Genomic DNA, 17,240 nt, shown 5'->3' with positions numbered 1-17,240 from the left:
ATCGCAGCCAGTTATTATGTACTTACCTACATGGCTCAGACCAATAACCAATAGTTTCATGGAGTGATGCCACTTTTTGGTTTGACTAGCCCTAGCTTTCTTCCAACCTACTGCACTAGCCATCATCGCGCGTCGAGATAGGCGGTAGTCAGGCATATGTAACACATCACCTTAGTCGATAAAGTGTCACTACGTCAGTAATCGAGTTACCGTATTTACCAAATATTCTATGCCCAACCTCAACATTGTTCACTCGGTCATCCCATGAAATACAATGCTTTGAAGACACGTATGACAGCTCTGGTAGCATGCAAGATCACCTTGATCGTCTTGTAGCTTTCTTTTACGTTCTTTGTAAGGAAAGGACTAACCCTCTTAACGGGAAAATTTTATTAAATGTGTTTTAAATTGGATTGTATCTTTCATTAAGTACTATTCTTGTTCATTTGTTCATAGGTTATACGACCCTTCCTTTTTTTTCCTAATATAATCACTCCATTTGCGGGTTGCATTCTTGCTGGTCCCGTTCTATACCAAAATTATATCGTAAATAAAAATAATTAAAATAAGGTAGCATCGTGTCAGTCACAAGTAACGTAGAACCTGGCACAAATGTTTCCACTCTATCGTAACCAAAAAGCATAATTAATGGTACCATCGTGTTAATAACGTTCTGGTTTAGCAGAGCATTATCTGTTTTGATGCAGTAAACTGTTTATCTAGTAGTTCAGATTCAAATCGAAAAATGAGACTGCACAGCTTCATATCTGTCACATCGGTTTTTAGTGTATAGTTATTTACCCATAATCATTAAATATTTATTTGTTGACTTTAATATCGGAGAACTTATTGTTCGATTCACTTAGTGTGGTTCGATTTTGCAGAATATTTATATATTTGGCTTTAGATAGATTAGTAAATGTTTATGTCCCAAAAAAGCTAATCTTAAAAATGATGTGTGTAATAAACCTGATGACTAGTAAACTATAGTTTAGTGTAGTTGATGCACTCGAATCATTTTTGTGGTTTTTCACGAATGCCGTTTACGTTATCGTCTTTGTGTTCCAAATAAACGTTAGAAATCTGGGTCAAAAAAACAACAACCGGAAACTCAAGAATTTGACATTGAAATTCATCGTCTTATAGTATCACCAGCCCAGTATCGTTTACAACCCGTATGTCCTGTGTGTGAGGTTTATTCTAATGCTCCTGGTCAAATGTTTCAATGTCAAGGTCCATGTGGTCGAATTGTCCATCCTCACTGTATGCGATATAAAACTCCACCACCAGCAGGTATTATAAACAGTATCTATTTTTTACCATTGTTTACTTTTCATTTAATATTTTATTGCCATTACTATTCTACTAGTTCGACAAAAAAGATCTGTTTTTGGAAATTATCTACATCACGAACTGACTTTATCTAGATAACTATTGGAAACCAGCAACCACCAAGACATTTTATTCTAAAGGAAGCTTTTATTCTGGTTGTCAACTAATTTAAACGGTGTCACCATAAAACAGAAACTGCAGAAAGTTGATTTGGTTGGTGTTGTGTTTAAACACACCTTTTAACCGTTGAATAATTGGTTTTGATCCTTCCCACGTACTTTGTCTTTTGTGTATATCGACACCACTAGACGGGAAATGTTAGTGTTAAACACCTGTGAGTGGATAAAAAAACCAAATCATTCCGCAAAGTCTTAAACCCGTAGAAACTGTTGTTGACTCTCCATGCCCTGGTGTGCTATTTTATTTGGGGCAGAATTAAGATTAAAAAATTATTAAAAGTGATCAGTTCTATATGTGGTGTTAATCTGTGGAGTCCCTAAATAAGTCCACGTTGTTTATCGGGGTGTAGAATCCTTATTTCGCGTTCACAAAACAAATAAAATAGATTTTTAGCCCATATCCTATCAGTATCGGAGATTCATTAGCTATCCTCCTTGTGAACAGTAAATATCCTTAGGCACTCGTCTTCATTGATTCTCCTTAGTTTTCCTCTCCTTGATTACTCCTAACTTTAATCATGTGTGGTATGATGACTCAAATCTTAAGTTGTCTTAGTCTGCTTGACTATCATTCCTAGCAATCTTTTTAAGTCAGAGGTATCTACTCAATATGGTACTTGTGGCTGTATCTAGTCGTTCATTATTTTCCCTATATTTTTTATCTCTATCTGTCCTTAATTGATCCCATTTGTCAGTGCTTCTTATGTATTACCTTCTATATTCACTAGATAATAGTCGCCCTGAAAAATTTCGTTGTCCACAATGTCTTATTGGCGAGTTCCTCTGTTCGATATGTGGTAAACCAAGCGAAACAGGATCCAAAGATGGTGCTGGTCAGTTATACGCGTGTCAGGTAATTACTCGTACCATTTTCACTTTACACAGCACCCTACTCATGAACAGCCACTGTTTTTTTACTTTCACATTAATTTAGCATGCTGGAACAGTCAACCAAAGCGTACTAAAATTACTTGACATAGGCGTAACAGTAAAGCATAACTAGTCAATTTTGTTCTCTACTAAGTCATTTTTCATGTCTATAAACACAGGCAATATATAGACATCGTCGTTCGAATGTAAACCTCGGACGAGCCCCCTCCCGACCGTTACTGCTACCTTGACGTGGTGGTCGGGCTTGCCTACCGTGATGAACCAATCGGGCTATACTGACTCGTAGCATGTGACTTTAATGCCTAGATAGGTAGCCTAAACCAAACAGAAAAACATTTAGGTGGGTATTTTAGTATCCCAGTTCAACGAACAAATAATTGTGATTGTCTGCTGCAACTGTGCTCAGACAATCGTTTATTTTCAGCAAGTACTAATTTTAAACATAAGGAGACATCGTCTAACGTGGCGACCCCCTGCACCAAACCAACGATGGACTCAAATAGACCATATTGCCATCAGTCATCGTTGGAGAGGCTCGATAGAAGACTGCCGCTTGTTATAGAACAAATGTTTAGTCTCTGATAATTCTCTAATACGAGCACTCAATTGCCCGCGCCTCACTAGACGCAAGAAAGCTACATTTTAAAAAAACCATGAGAATTGAACTGATTGACGAGAAAGCCAAAAGTAGATTCCAGGAACAACTGAGGTCACACTTAGGCAATTCTAAAAACGAGGTTGACCCAGGTGTTGCTTGGAAAGATATATTAACAGCTGTGGAAACGGCATGTTGTCACTGCTGTTGTTTACAAGTATATTTACAATAACCATAAAAACTGATTGACAATATAATACACTAACTCATAAGCAAACTAAGCGGAAAATGTAAACGCTAAAAGTAATAGACTAAAAAGTTTACAACGTAGAAAGTATTTGTCAAAGGAAGACGAGTTTAAAATTCGGTAAAGAACGGGTCAATAGTCATGACCTTGCCAGGAAGTTAACAACCTCTAGTTTTTGGATCTGCTTATCCAGCTCCATTAAATATCGACACTGGTTGTTGTTTTGAGTTTTTTCTTGATAATAGTTGGTAATTTTATGAAAAAAACTACTTGCAACGCAGCTCACTGTGGATAATATTTAATAAATTCCGTTTCGGTGTTAGTTTGACAAAGGTTCTTCAAGCATAATTTCACATACAACACCACTCTTTTGTGTATTGATATGTTTTTCATCTCAGACTTGAGGTTTAGTAGCAGTCCTAGATAAATAAGTTCTCTGATTTCAACTTGAGCTAAACGTTTAGGAAAAATAAATGACAAAGAAATTACAAGTACATTTTAATCAAGTTTGAAGAGTTAGAATTGCATGTGTAGTAATTCATGCTCTGAAATCAATGATATTCCCATAAAAACTAAAGACTCTTTATTCGTAACCAAATCATTGTGTTCTTTATTGAGATTATATAAAGCATTATTATTCAGAGCAGTATAACAACTATCACATCGAGCAGATGATAAATAAACGAAACAATAAATAGCGGAAAATGGGCCTATGTTTTACAACTAAATGTATTTTTCAATTTAATTTCTTTTGATTAAATCCTTCACAGAAAGTACATGAAATACGTACAGAATTGAATTAAATGTTAACAAAGCTAGGTTTGCTAATTTACCTAATTCTCCTGAGCACTCTGATTCACCCCAACCCTACAACAAGTACCTCATTTACCACGCTGTATTAATTAGTTACATGCGTTATTGTAGAATATGATTAGTGATACTGTGTGATTACACTCAGCTTATATTCTATGCATTACTTTTATCCTCTTCAGGTTATAAATTGTAGTAGGCATTTCCACCGAGATTGTCTATCTGGATGGCCTGGTATTCTCACAAGACCGTCGGATAATGTAGCCACTCGGACTGCAACCTTTCAAATTCTTCGTTGCCCTGCTCATACTTGCAACACATGCTATTTGGAATCCAATGAAACTAATTGCCACCCTGTAAAAAGGCCAACTTCTAGTGAAGGGCCATTTTTGGAATGTGTTCGGTAATTTTTACGTTTTCATTATATGCAGTGTACACAGTTTCTCATATATGAAAAAGATACAGTAATAACAGAAGGTTTTAGAAAAGGTAGACTAAATTTTTCACACTTTATTTTGGCTCATGAACCTCTGGTGCCAGCGGCAAGGCATAAATATTGCGGACTTAATACATCGAGACTACTCACCAAAAGGCCGTATGTGACTGACCTTAAGCAGTTGTCCCCCAGACTCTACAGTCACGATCCCTATATCATCAAAACCACTACTAATCCAGTTTCTTTTCAGCTACCTCAAGAAGAAATCTCGGTATGGGTAAATGAAAACGACGGCTGTTCATACTTCTCTAACAGCACTAGAGATCTCACTGTTCATGATCAAATTTATTCTTTGCTTCCTAGTATCTCCTCTACTCCTATTATCAACTCTTTTTCTCTGGCCTCACCAATAATTACAGTTCTATTTAACGAAATGTTATTCTTGGTCTTACAAAACTAAGCTCTCAACTACCTGTTAGTGTTTTCAATAACCAAACCTTGTAACAAATCAGACAATAGACTTCATTTGCTAGGACTCGTGAACTTTGTGACACTAACTGACTGACCAAATATAGGTGTATGTATGAGGGGTAGTGCAATATTCGGTTGCCCAAAGCAAATTAAGTAAAGTTCGAACCTGTAACCTGGTTAAACCTGAGTCCATTAACCTATAATCCATCGCTCTACAAAATTTTAAGCATAACTTTTGATTTGCTTGATTCATATAATCGCTTGCATTGTTAATAATGATTTCGTCTCATATTTATCATAAGAAACGTTACCGTTATTACAGTTATTGGAACTCAATAAATCCGTATTATGAATCAAGGTACATCTCACAGGTATATGACTAAGTATTTTACCATATCCTTTCAAACAATATCACTCGTAGTAAGTACTATTTGATCTAATTAACAATTCATTGTAGATATTTTGAACATAAAATTTTATAAGGTGGATACAAAATATTCTACAGGTTTAAAAAACGATATCTTCTTAGTTGTACCACTTCTTAATTCTGTTAATGTATGAAAATGCTTCAGCCACTAAATTATCAGTTCATTTTAACATGTATGGAATATTATCAGTTCATTTTCGATGAATTTCTGCATCCAGAAATGTATATTCTAGATAACTTATTTCGAACTTTACTCTGTTCATAGTCTTGAATAGATTGTCCGCACCATTGTTCTAATTTTTACTCCTCTCTTGGGCTTTCTTCAGTTTCTCTTCTGAATGCTTTCATATGACCTTAAGGATTCTTGATTAACTTCGTGTATATAACAATCTCACGTTTTATAAAACTGACTAATTGAGTTTTTGTTGGGGAACGTTTCTGTTTCCTAAAGATTCAATTAGAACTCATTAATAATTAAATTTATTAAAATCAATATTTTAGAATTTCTGAATTTTTCACTGAACTACAGTTTTCACTACAGAAAGTTATAATCTTTATTTACTTTTAATACTACATCAAATAACATTAAATGTTCATGGTTCTCACTATAATGAACAGTTTCATTGAATTTCATAACATATATTTTTATCTGATGTATAGCATTTCTTTATCATATTAATTTACTGTAATATTTTAGATGTCCAGCTGTATTCCACACAGGGGATCTATGTACACCAGCGGGATCAGTTGAAGTTTCACTTTCTCATATTGTATGCCCTAGACACTTTGATGAATCTCTATTAACTTTGTCGAATTTTAAAACCCAGCATCCTAATTGGTGTTTCCATTGCTTTAAACATGCTCCTGAACGTGTAAGTTTTAGGTTGACATTTTGCCCACGGCAATTAAGATTCCCTACCACCCATTTCTAAAAAAATGTATGGTGTCAAAGAAAAATTTAGCGATCGGTGATTGGTGTACTTGTTTTGCAAGTGTGTGCTCAAGTGATAATGAACAAACATTTTGTCACCTTTAATAATTTTGTAATTGGTCGTAAACTGTTCATCTTTGCAATGTGATTAGTTGAAATTGAAATCGTATCTAGAGCTGTGATTGGATGTCAGAATTTTGATTTTTACATTTGAAATTTAACGATAATGAATGAATCTTTTTGTGTAATCGTAGTCTTGTAAGAAATTTAGACATTTATAGGAAAAAACACCAACTTAAGTGCAATCCTACTGTTACTGAATGTGTATTGGGATAAATTTTTGATTTCCGATCAACAATTTTAATGTCACGAGTACTTATATATATCACATAAAAAGAAAGTTTTTGGAAAAAAGCAACTGAAAACCGGTTTGAATATTTGATAATAATGATTACTGAATGAGGTCGGTAGTCAAATCTTTAATACCAAATTAATAAACAAACTATCACTAAAGTGTATGCATAGGTTTTTTGGTAACACATGGTCTGTTAGTTCGAGAAACAAATCAACATATTAATAAATCATCATGATAACTTACTAGTTGCAATATTTATGATTCAGGTGAAGCAACCGTAGACCATCATTGAATGAACTGACTTTGACAGTATATGAATGTAGTAATAAATTTAACCGAAATAGGCACTTAATATTTAGTGAACTTTTTTTGTAAATGTTCATTCTTAATGAGAATTAGAAAACGTTAGATTTAAATGTGGTTAATTTAAAAAGTCCATTGAAACGGTTCATTATTTTCACTTGTAAATTATTTGCAGTTCTGTATTTTAAAATTAATTTTTGGTCGTAATAAAAATTAGTGTGTTTAATCAGTCATGTGTGAATATTGTTAACCGCCGTAATATGAAACCTGAACTATATTTAGACATTATGAATGTAACCATTTTTGACAAGCATTTGAAATATCAGTTTCATGAAGTGTCAATGAACAAGCCTACGTCGTCTGACTGACTCAGCAAATATCTATCGACATTAAACGTATAAATATGAATAAGGTCAAGTGTATCAATGAACATTTACAATTCTATTATTATTTATTTTCCTTATTATTATTATTATGTCAATTGACAAGATTCAATTGTCATACTATGCATTTCATTGACACAAAATTCTTTGCATTTTAAATTTTCCTATAATGCTCTTCCACTTATTGTGACTGAACACTGTACTGCAAATAATCCAGACCTTTATTGAATGACCTTTGTAATTTGCAAATGTTACAATTTGTAATTTATATATATATGTCGTAACAGATGTAAACGTTCACCATTGTTAATACATTACATTGTCAAATTCATTAATGACATGACATATTTTTGGCCTTTATAAAATATGGAAATTATGGACTTCTAACTGTATAGTGTGATTGTACCAGTAATTAATAGTTATATGGGTGTGCAAATGAATACGTTGATATAATCAGTGGTTATGAATAACAATGAAGGCTTAGTTGACGATCGGACTTAATTCATACGTACGCTTAGTTCTGGTTTCAGGTACTATTAATATAAAACTGGAATATGAAATTCTTGCATTTTGTATTCATGAAACGGATAATATTCTCATTTCTTTTAACACTTACTATATGACCTTTTAATCGGATTACTAATTTCAATGATGACGGCTTCAACTTGTTTTATAATGTCAGTATCTTATTCATAAGGAAGATATTTTTCTCAATTTTGTTTACTTCTCTATGAGCTTTAATCACATTCATCTTTGTAACTATCTTATTATATTCACTACTAAATTTATTCACCTAACGACAAAATAACGATTTTCACTATATTAAAATATTCCTGTTAAAATGTACTAGTAATGGATAGTCTACAAATATGTTACTAAGACATGAACGGTAATCACATTATTTTACATCTAAAATTATTAGATAAGTGTTCATAAAATGACAAAATCTTGTCTGCTTTCTTAACCTTTATATGTATTATACATTAGAAACAAGTTTACGAATACATGAGCGATAATCGCTTATCGATTATTAATATCTAAGGTATATCAAAATGCATTCGACATTAAAAAGTGCTTAATCACTTGACCTTTGCCAAAGACAAAAACAATATTGGGAAAAATGCCTTTAAATCAATTTGTGGGTGGCCCTGAAAAGGGCCTTTAATCGTTCTCGCGGTGGGACGTCCAAACTATTAGTTGGTAATGGCGCCACACATCGAACAGTGTACTGCTCGTACGTTCGGTGATGGGTCATAAGCACAGAATCTATGAAACATAGCTTCACAAGGACAGAAAACCCAACCCACTTCATCACCAGTTTCATAGGGCGGCTGTGCAAGATTACAGATGTCACACAAACGGTTCTCTTCATCTTCTTCATTTTGGATGTCCCGTTCTGTTAACTCTTCTGAGTTTATAGAAACTACGTCATCCTCGTCGTTACTTAACGTTTCATGCAAATCGACATTTCCTCGATGCATCAACGGCGTTGTAAAGTTAGTCGACATGCTTGTTCCACTGTACAACTGCGGTTCAGCCCATAAGAATGGTAAGCATAATTCTTAATGTGGAATGAAGCAGTACCAGATATTAGCAGCGGTCGCACATTTTTCAAACTGGGCCTCTGTTAACCTGCGCACCCATGAATTTCCTTGGTACCTTAGGGAATTGCACTCGTGATTGTGATGCACATTCCCACGTACAACAGTCCAGTAGCCGTCGATGATCTTACAATACATGACGGCCGGACATTCAGTGTTCATGGAAGCCCTTCATGACAAAAAATGTTAATAACATTTATAAAATTACCTCCTCCGTCTAATCCGCTGTGACGAACCGCTAGATGTTATACGGCCATGTCTCCAGCACACAAATTTAATGTACGAGTTTTCATTTCTGCACAAATGCGAATCTCGAACTACATAATGACAGTAAGTTGATCTTTCATAATTTGTGATAGCGGACTTCAACGCTTCAATCGATGGGAACGCAACGAGAAACAACGTTGTCAAAAAGACTTCCTCTATTTCTGTTACGTGAGAAACAACAGCGCTTGTACTAGGCACGTTACTGTCCTCCATAATGATGATTAAAATGTACTTCGTCGACAAGTACTGATGTTTTATAGCAATCCGACAAAACATAACTAACAAATTAAAAACGAACTTCAAAACTAGCCATTTCATTGGACGAAACGGGATGAAAAATATTGCAATTTTGGGTTGAAAAAACATTTTTAAAAAGGGTGGGTGGGGGTTTTTTAAAAAAAATTGCCGTGGGGCAAATGAATTTCTAAGTTTTATTTATACTTGCCACTGCGTACTTTTTTATTTAGTTTAGCCTACTCCTTTAAAACTCTTCACTATACCATATGCTTGATATGATTTAGCTTATGTGATACAACGTAGTCACTGGTTGTCATTCATTACTTTTTGTTGATTTCCGTCTAATGGACCCTGTTGAAGTGTATGGGAAATAAACATAGGTATTGCTGTATTTGCTAGTTTCATCAGTAACAGCATGTCAGTGCACATAAATTGTATCGGTAACGTTTTCCATTTATTTTTAAGTAAAAAGACGTTTTTTCATTCCGTTTCATAGATCGAATGTCAACTCTGTCCAACCACTTATCACAAAGATTGCTTTGAACCTTCACTCGGTATTCTAACTGATGATAAATTCATTTGTCGATCTTGTCGGTGAGTTTGTCCTTTCTTTTCACATATTTCTTGGTCATGGCCATCATTATTAAGACGTACTTGAAGGTTAATATTGTATGGTTCACTGCAGGACTATAATTTGTGAACGAACCAATATTAGTTACGATAGCCCCTCTAGAACTTTCGCGCAAACTTTATTCATCCATATAGCTGATTAGGATTCTGGCCTTATAGTTAATGGCGGTACATAATAAAAATCGTGACCTTAGCTTCTAATTTTAATTCGTCACACTAATTCATAACCCTATTTTGAATCTAGTAAGGGTGATAAAGGAAACGAACGTTGCAGAAAGTAGCTATGATTATGAGGTAAGTTATGGGATATCGCTCAATTTACAAGGGAGTCCATGCGGTTTTTCAAAACTTTTAGAACCGAAAACGTGAAGTCACTTTAACATTGTCTGTGGCTCATTCTTCGCACAATCACTTTTCAGTTAAAGTATTATTATTTTGAATTCAACTTCACTTGAGTAATATTCAAGTAGCTAAAGCTCCGTCATTAATCTACTTAACAAATGTAATCACAATTCATGCAAAAGATACCTCAAGGGATAGTGAGAGCATACAGCCATGCGTCTTTTTCTCTCTCTCTCTCTCTGTGTGTTGGTCCAAATCAGCGATCATGTTAGGGTGGGTTTACTTTAATTTCACCTTTCCTACTTATTTTCGACATCCGTAATATTCTGTAAACTTTTGAGAAAAAACGCTGTGGTGGTAGTTGTGTAGGTCATGTGCTTTGCTTCGTAATAACGTATAAAATTTTCCAAAAACCGATAGGAATCTTTGCTAGCACCTATCCCTTAATAGTAAGTCGTTTAAAATAGTCGAGAAGTTTGTAGGTGCAGGTAAACAGTATAATGCCTCTTCTAACTGAATGAAATCTTACCTTGATTGAGTTTGCAGTCTAATTGTATTGATTAGTACACATTATTCATAATAGTTTTTTGATGTGCTGCTTGTTTGTTTAGTTCTTTCTCTTTTATGTCTCTACAATAGCTTTTTATCGATTGATTGCTTGGCCCCATATTATTTATACTACATGTTTTTATGTATTATAAGTAAATTTCAATGACCTAATTGGTCATTTTAGACATTTCCAATCACATCACACTCATTCCATGTTCAGAATACATCCAAATGACATATGAATGACAAATTTGTCCCTTTTTTCCGCTCAACAAAATTATTTTCTCTATTGATTATCTCTCCTATGTTTGTCTGATTTATATTCATTTCTTTTTCAGACGTGGTGTTTTTCCAAGATATGCTCAAATTATTTGGGCAAAAATACCTGGATTTCGTTGGTGGCCATGTGAAATAATTCATGCTCGTAATGCCCCTATAAATATATTAAATATGGCTCATCCAGAAGGTTCATTTCCTGTACATTTTCTTGGTTCAGAAGAATATCAATGGATTAGTCGTAATCGTGTGTTTCCTTATGAAATTGGCTTACAAACAAGTTCAGCAAAAGATACAAGTGGATCGAATAAAATTGAAAAGGCATTTTCACGATGTAAGTTGAAAAATAGAAATCTTTATTTTGTCATTATTCAGTATTATATTCATCATCTTGTACTTGATTTTCTCCTTTCTAACATTGTACAATTATATCACTGTTTATTTATCAAAATAATGTTTTACTGTATTGTATGCAAATATATGTATACTTACTTACGCCTGTTACTCCTCGTGAAGGAGCATAGGCCGCTCACCAGCGTTCTCCATCCAACCCTGTCCTGGGCAATCCTTTCTAGCTCCGTCCAGTTGTAATTCATCGTTTTCATATCTGCTTCTATTATCCGACGCAGTGTGTTCTTTGGCCTTCCTCTTTTTCGCTTCCCTTCAGGATTCCAACTTAGGGCTTGCCTCGTGATGCAGTTCGACGATTTGCGTAATGTATGTCCTATCCATTTCCATCGTCTTTTCCTAATTTCTTCTTCAGCTGGAAGTTGGTTTGTTCTCTCCCACAGAAGGCTATTGCTGATTGTATCCGGCCAATGGATGTTGAGTATCTTGCGTAGACAGCTATTTATAAATACTTGTACTTTCTTGATTGTGGTTGTTGTAGTTCTCCAAGTTTCAGCTCCATACAGTAGAACTGCCTTGACGTTCGTATTGAAGATTCTCACTTTGATATTGGTTGAAAGTTGTTTTGAGTTCCATATGTTCTTCAATTGTAGGAATGCGACCCTTGCTTTGCCGATCCTCGCCTTTACGTCTGCATCTGAACCTCCTTGTTCATCGATGATGCTTCCCAGGTATGTGAAGGACTCTACATCTTCCAGAGTTTCGCCATCAAGTGTGATTGGATTTCTGTTCTCCGTGTTGAATTTGAGGACCTTAGTTTTCCCTTTGTGTATGTTGAGGCCTACTGATGCAGAGACTGCTGCTACACTGGCTGTCTTCATCTGCATCTGTTCGTGTGTACGTGATAGGAGGGCTAGGTCATCTGCGAAGTCCAAATCGTCTAATTGGTTCTGAGCTGTCCATTGTATTCCGTGTTTTCCTTCAGATGTTGAGGTCTTCATAATCCAGTCGACCACCAGAAGAAAGAGGAAGGGAGAGAGTAAACAGCCTTGTCTGACTCCGGTCCTTACTTGGAATGCATCTGTCAGCTGTCCTCCATGCACTACTTTGCACTGTAGTCCGTCGTATGAGTTCCGGATAATATTGACAATCTTCTCAGGAACTCCGTAGTGTTGCAATTTGGTCTGTGCACGACCGATCCTTACGGAATCCAGCTTGTTGATCTCGAAGTTGGGCGTCTACTGCATCCTTCATCCGGTTCAGCAACACTCTGTTGAAGACTTTCCCTGGTATTGACAGCAGTGTGATGCCTCTGTAGTTTTCACATTTGCTCAGATCTCCTTTCTTTGGAATCTTGATGAGGTGTCCTTCTTTCCAGTCCATAGGCACTTGTTCCTCCTCCCAAATCTTTTTGAATAGAAGATAAAGCATGCTTGTGGTTGCTTCGATGTCTGATTTCAGTGCTTCAGCTGGTATGTTGTCGGGTCCTGCTGCTTTCCCGTTCTTGATTTGTCTGACGGCCATTCTGATTTCTTCCGTAGTTGGTGGATTGACATCTATAGGAAGATCTATGTGTGCTGCTTCGATGTCCGGTGGATTCATTGGAGCCGGCCTATTCAGGAGTTCCTCGAAGTATTCTACCCATCTGTTACGCTGTTGTTGAATTTCGGTGATTTTCCTGCCTTCTTTGTCTTTGACCGGCCTCTCTGGTTTACTGTATTTCCCTGCTAGTTTCTTCGTTGTATCGTGAAGCTGCTTCATATTTCCTTCTCTAGCAGCTTTTTCTGCCGTCGTTGCTAGTTCTTCAACGTATTTCTTCTTGTCGGCTCTAATGCTCCTCTTCACTTGTTTGTTTGCTTCTATGTATTCAGCTTGTGCTTGGACTTTCTCTGCTCGTGTTCGGCTGCTGTTTATTACTGCCTTCTTGTTCTTCCTTTCTTTGATCTTGTCCAGTGTTTCTGTAGAGATCCATTCCTTATGATGGTATTTCTTTAGACCGAGAACCTCTTGACACGTTGAAGTTAATGCTTCCTTGATGCCTTTCCAGTTGTCCTCCATAGTAGTTTCTTCTTCTTTCAGTAGATCTTGTAAGGAAATATATGTATACATTTTACTAAAATTTATAATGATTATTATTCACGATCACCACATCTCAGTGTTGTTGTGATGAAAGATATTATTCTTTTTTTGTACAGTTGAGTAGAATTATTTCGTTGCTGGGTTTTTTTTTTTAAAAAAAACTAACATTTTAGTCAACTATATGAAAGAAAAATCCACTTTGTCTTAAATTATTTGCAGTTTCTTGATTAATCAAACATCATTTAGTGTGTTGTAAATTACAACAGATAGGTACCATATTATAAATCAATTGACGTATATGTGTTTGTGAGGTTTCGTTGATTGTTATATTGTACATGTACATTTTCAAATTCTATTCCATTAGATTGTAATTTTCATCATGCATACAATTATTACTGTGAATAAAGTGACATCGACTTCATCAATCTATAGTCGTCATGTTATTATTATTATTATTTTAAACATATATTTCCATTATTTAAAGCTTGTATCATAATTTGATTATAAATTATCTCTATACAAAGGTTGAAACTGTTCATACATGATGACTTGTTATGTTTAATGCATCATTGATAGCAATCAATCAGTCATGAGAAACGTATAACCTGGTACGAATGTTGGTTACTTCAAGGTACCATGTGACATTACCTCGACAAGATGAATCCCAGAAGAGTTGAAATCATATTGTAGTAACAATAATGAAAAAGACTGAGCATTAAGAATATGGTTTTAAAAGGCAATCAAATGGTATATATTAATTACTACTGGAACTCAAGACGTACAGAAAGACGAAGAGTGAATACATCTACGCCATTGCGACCGGTTTTTATCCATTTCATCTGCGGTTCCAACCTCTGATCGCAGTTGTCGTATGGACCCTAACCAGGTAGTCTGCATCTACCAACTTGACTCAGACTAACGGTCAAATGGTTTTATGTAGTGATGGCACATTTTGGTTTGTCCGCTCTTAGCTTTCTCTTAAGTTAGACACATGTCCTAACCATCTCAGTCGTTGAAGATTCACAAATTAATTAATTAAAGTTTTATAATAGTTCAGTAATCAATAACAGATTCATTCACTAGGTAGGCTAAATGTATCAAAATGACAAGTGATATTTTCAAAGATTTCAAATAAGTTGAACATAATTTCCTTTCATCCCACTGAACATATAAACTACCTTGCTGTAATAATAAACAAATATTACTAGATTATTATCCTAGCAGTAACATTATCATGAAAATAACTGACATCTTCGCCTTAGATATATTTTGCATGGTGTTTCATCAATTCCCATGCCAAGTGTTGATATGAAACAAATAGTCGGTTTATAGCATAGTACCGTAACAACAAAAAGAACCTGTTTTAGCTTAACATTTTTTGCGGTTTATCACAGTTCCTACGAAATAATTCACTAAGTAATGTTATATTCCACTATACGGTTTATTACTTAACCGTTAATTTTTTATTGTCTCTATATACAATACCATCAGCGAATTTTGTCCTAATTAGTTTTCTTAGGGTATATAGAAGGTTGGAAACTTTACAGTTAAAACATCCAATTCAGATTATACAAAACTGGTAAACTTGGACTCCAAAAATTGTTTTCTGCCATATATACGCTATGTCATGTATATGCAGATAAAACAATCTATCATTTTATTTAAAGTGCATTAGTTCAATAATTTTCTTAAAGATAGCACCGACAATTAAGAAAATATATTATACTTAATAGAAATAATTGCAGATAGGGATACAAATAAAACAGTTATCGAATTTCAAAAATAAAGCATAGAAAAGTCGTAATACTAAATTCATGCAGTCAATCTTGTGCAGCGTCACTTTAAGCTGTCATACCACATTTGCACAATGAAATGTAATTATCAAGGCAAATACCAGAGTGGTAGTAGAACAGATTAGGTATAGATGAGATGAGTCAAGTCGAAATAATAAATCCATGGAATAAAAAATTAAGATAATTTTGAAACTCAGGATCTAAAGAAAAGACATAGTGAATGAATTTGCATTATTGTGACTTGTTTTATTCATGTCACTCAACATCTTCAACCACTAGCTACAACTATTGTGCGGACTCCAACACTGAATCAACTTTAAGTCATATTATCTGAAATTTATAAAAAAAGTTCCAGTATTAATATAATTGTTTAAATTTTCCCCTCAATAAGATATGAACGATACAGACAGTTCAGTTTCATACATCCCTACTTTTGTGTAACCCATCCTTAGTTTACTTATGGTTTAAGTTATAACTATTGACAGGGTTTCAAAATAAACCAGTACTGTTAGTACTAATGAAATATGCCTTTTTTAAAGGAATAATTCAATATATTCTCTGCCAAATAGTGATGGGTAACCATTTATTACCTCATTTACTCAACAGACGGTGATCTACTAAGTGTTTTTCTTAATATTGTGTAATATAAAATCATTTCATGAAGTAGGTATTCTGGTTGCAAATATTTATACTTTTTTTTCTGTTTCATAACTGAATTAATAGCATTACATCGAGCTCCCAAAGCTCATGCTTTATATGTCAATCATGTATTAAAACAAGGCCTACCACTGATTTCAATGCATGCTGAACAACTACCAGAGAACGAATTATTATCGTTAAATGCATTAAACGTAAATACAATAATTGATCCTAATATGCAAGATCACCAATTATCTAGTGTACTTGAAAGTTTCTCTTTCATTGAAGCCAATATTTATACGGACGAATATTTAGTAAGTGAATTTTCTTTTTATCTATCTCAGTGTCATTTTCCCTATAAAATAAAATTGCTTACTGCTAGTACACTTATTATTCAGTATTTAGTATTCTAAAAACAGGAAAAAATGTATAGCTCTCAGGGTTTGGATATTTTCGATAGGTTTAGGCCTACTTCAAATAAAAGCGAGTAAAGATTTTTGACTAAAATCCTACATACGTTAGTTTAAGCCACTACACCACATTAGCACTGAGATAGAAATATCAAGATGAATCCTGTAGTAGTAGAAGTAGTAAAAGTGTCAGTAGTAATAGAACAGAATGAAGTGGGGAAAAAAGGAGCGGAAATGCCACCCAAAGTCTAATCATTTGTTACAATTCGCTGACCCCAACCGGGTAATCTACGTCTACCTAGAAGGCTCAGTCCAATTGTCAATGACTTCATGGACTGATGCCATATTTTCGTTTGAACGTCCCTACCTTTCTTACAGCCGACTTGTACACCAGATATCTCCTAACTTGATACCTTGATAGGCGGTCGTTGGGCATGCCTAACACATGTCTCAACCACGTCGGCTGATGAGGATTTTCTACCTCACCAACTGACACACCATCCTTACCTAGTACCCTATCCCCAACCCAGACATCGCTTACTCGGTGTTCCCAAAATACACGAGCAGTAGTTTGAAGACATCTATGGTTGAATACCAGTAGCCTACGAATGTCTTCTGTTTTTTTAATGAGCGTGCTTCACATCCATAGAGTGGAGGAGAACAGACTGCTGTGCAGTAAAATTATCCTTTGTTTAACAGGTGATCATGT

General features: G+C 34.9%; 1 protein-coding gene across 1 annotated transcript in view; it reads left to right on the top strand.

Annotated features, from left to right (window-relative positions):
* Nucleotides 1–17,240, top strand: part of WHSC1L1_2 (Histone-lysine N-methyltransferase NSD3) — a 31,013-nt gene that overhangs the window by 5,669 nt on the left and 8,104 nt on the right. Inside the window, exons 6-12 of the mRNA XM_051216173.1 lie at nucleotides 1,080–1,293; nucleotides 2,240–2,364; nucleotides 4,237–4,457; nucleotides 6,086–6,260; nucleotides 9,962–10,059; nucleotides 11,325–11,596; nucleotides 16,206–16,435. Coding sequence (XP_051066735.1) covers nucleotides 1,080–1,293; nucleotides 2,240–2,364; nucleotides 4,237–4,457; nucleotides 6,086–6,260; nucleotides 9,962–10,059; nucleotides 11,325–11,596; nucleotides 16,206–16,435 — 1,335 coding nt within the window. The remainder of the gene's footprint in view (nucleotides 1–1,079; nucleotides 1,294–2,239; nucleotides 2,365–4,236; nucleotides 4,458–6,085; nucleotides 6,261–9,961; nucleotides 10,060–11,324; nucleotides 11,597–16,205; nucleotides 16,436–17,240) is intronic.

This window comes from Schistosoma haematobium, chromosome 4 (assembly GCF_000699445.3).
Source record: "Schistosoma haematobium chromosome 4, whole genome shotgun sequence".
In the NCBI taxonomy this organism is placed as follows: domain Eukaryota; kingdom Metazoa; phylum Platyhelminthes; class Trematoda; order Strigeidida; family Schistosomatidae; genus Schistosoma; species Schistosoma haematobium.
This window is presented reverse-complemented; position numbering and strand designations above follow the sequence as displayed.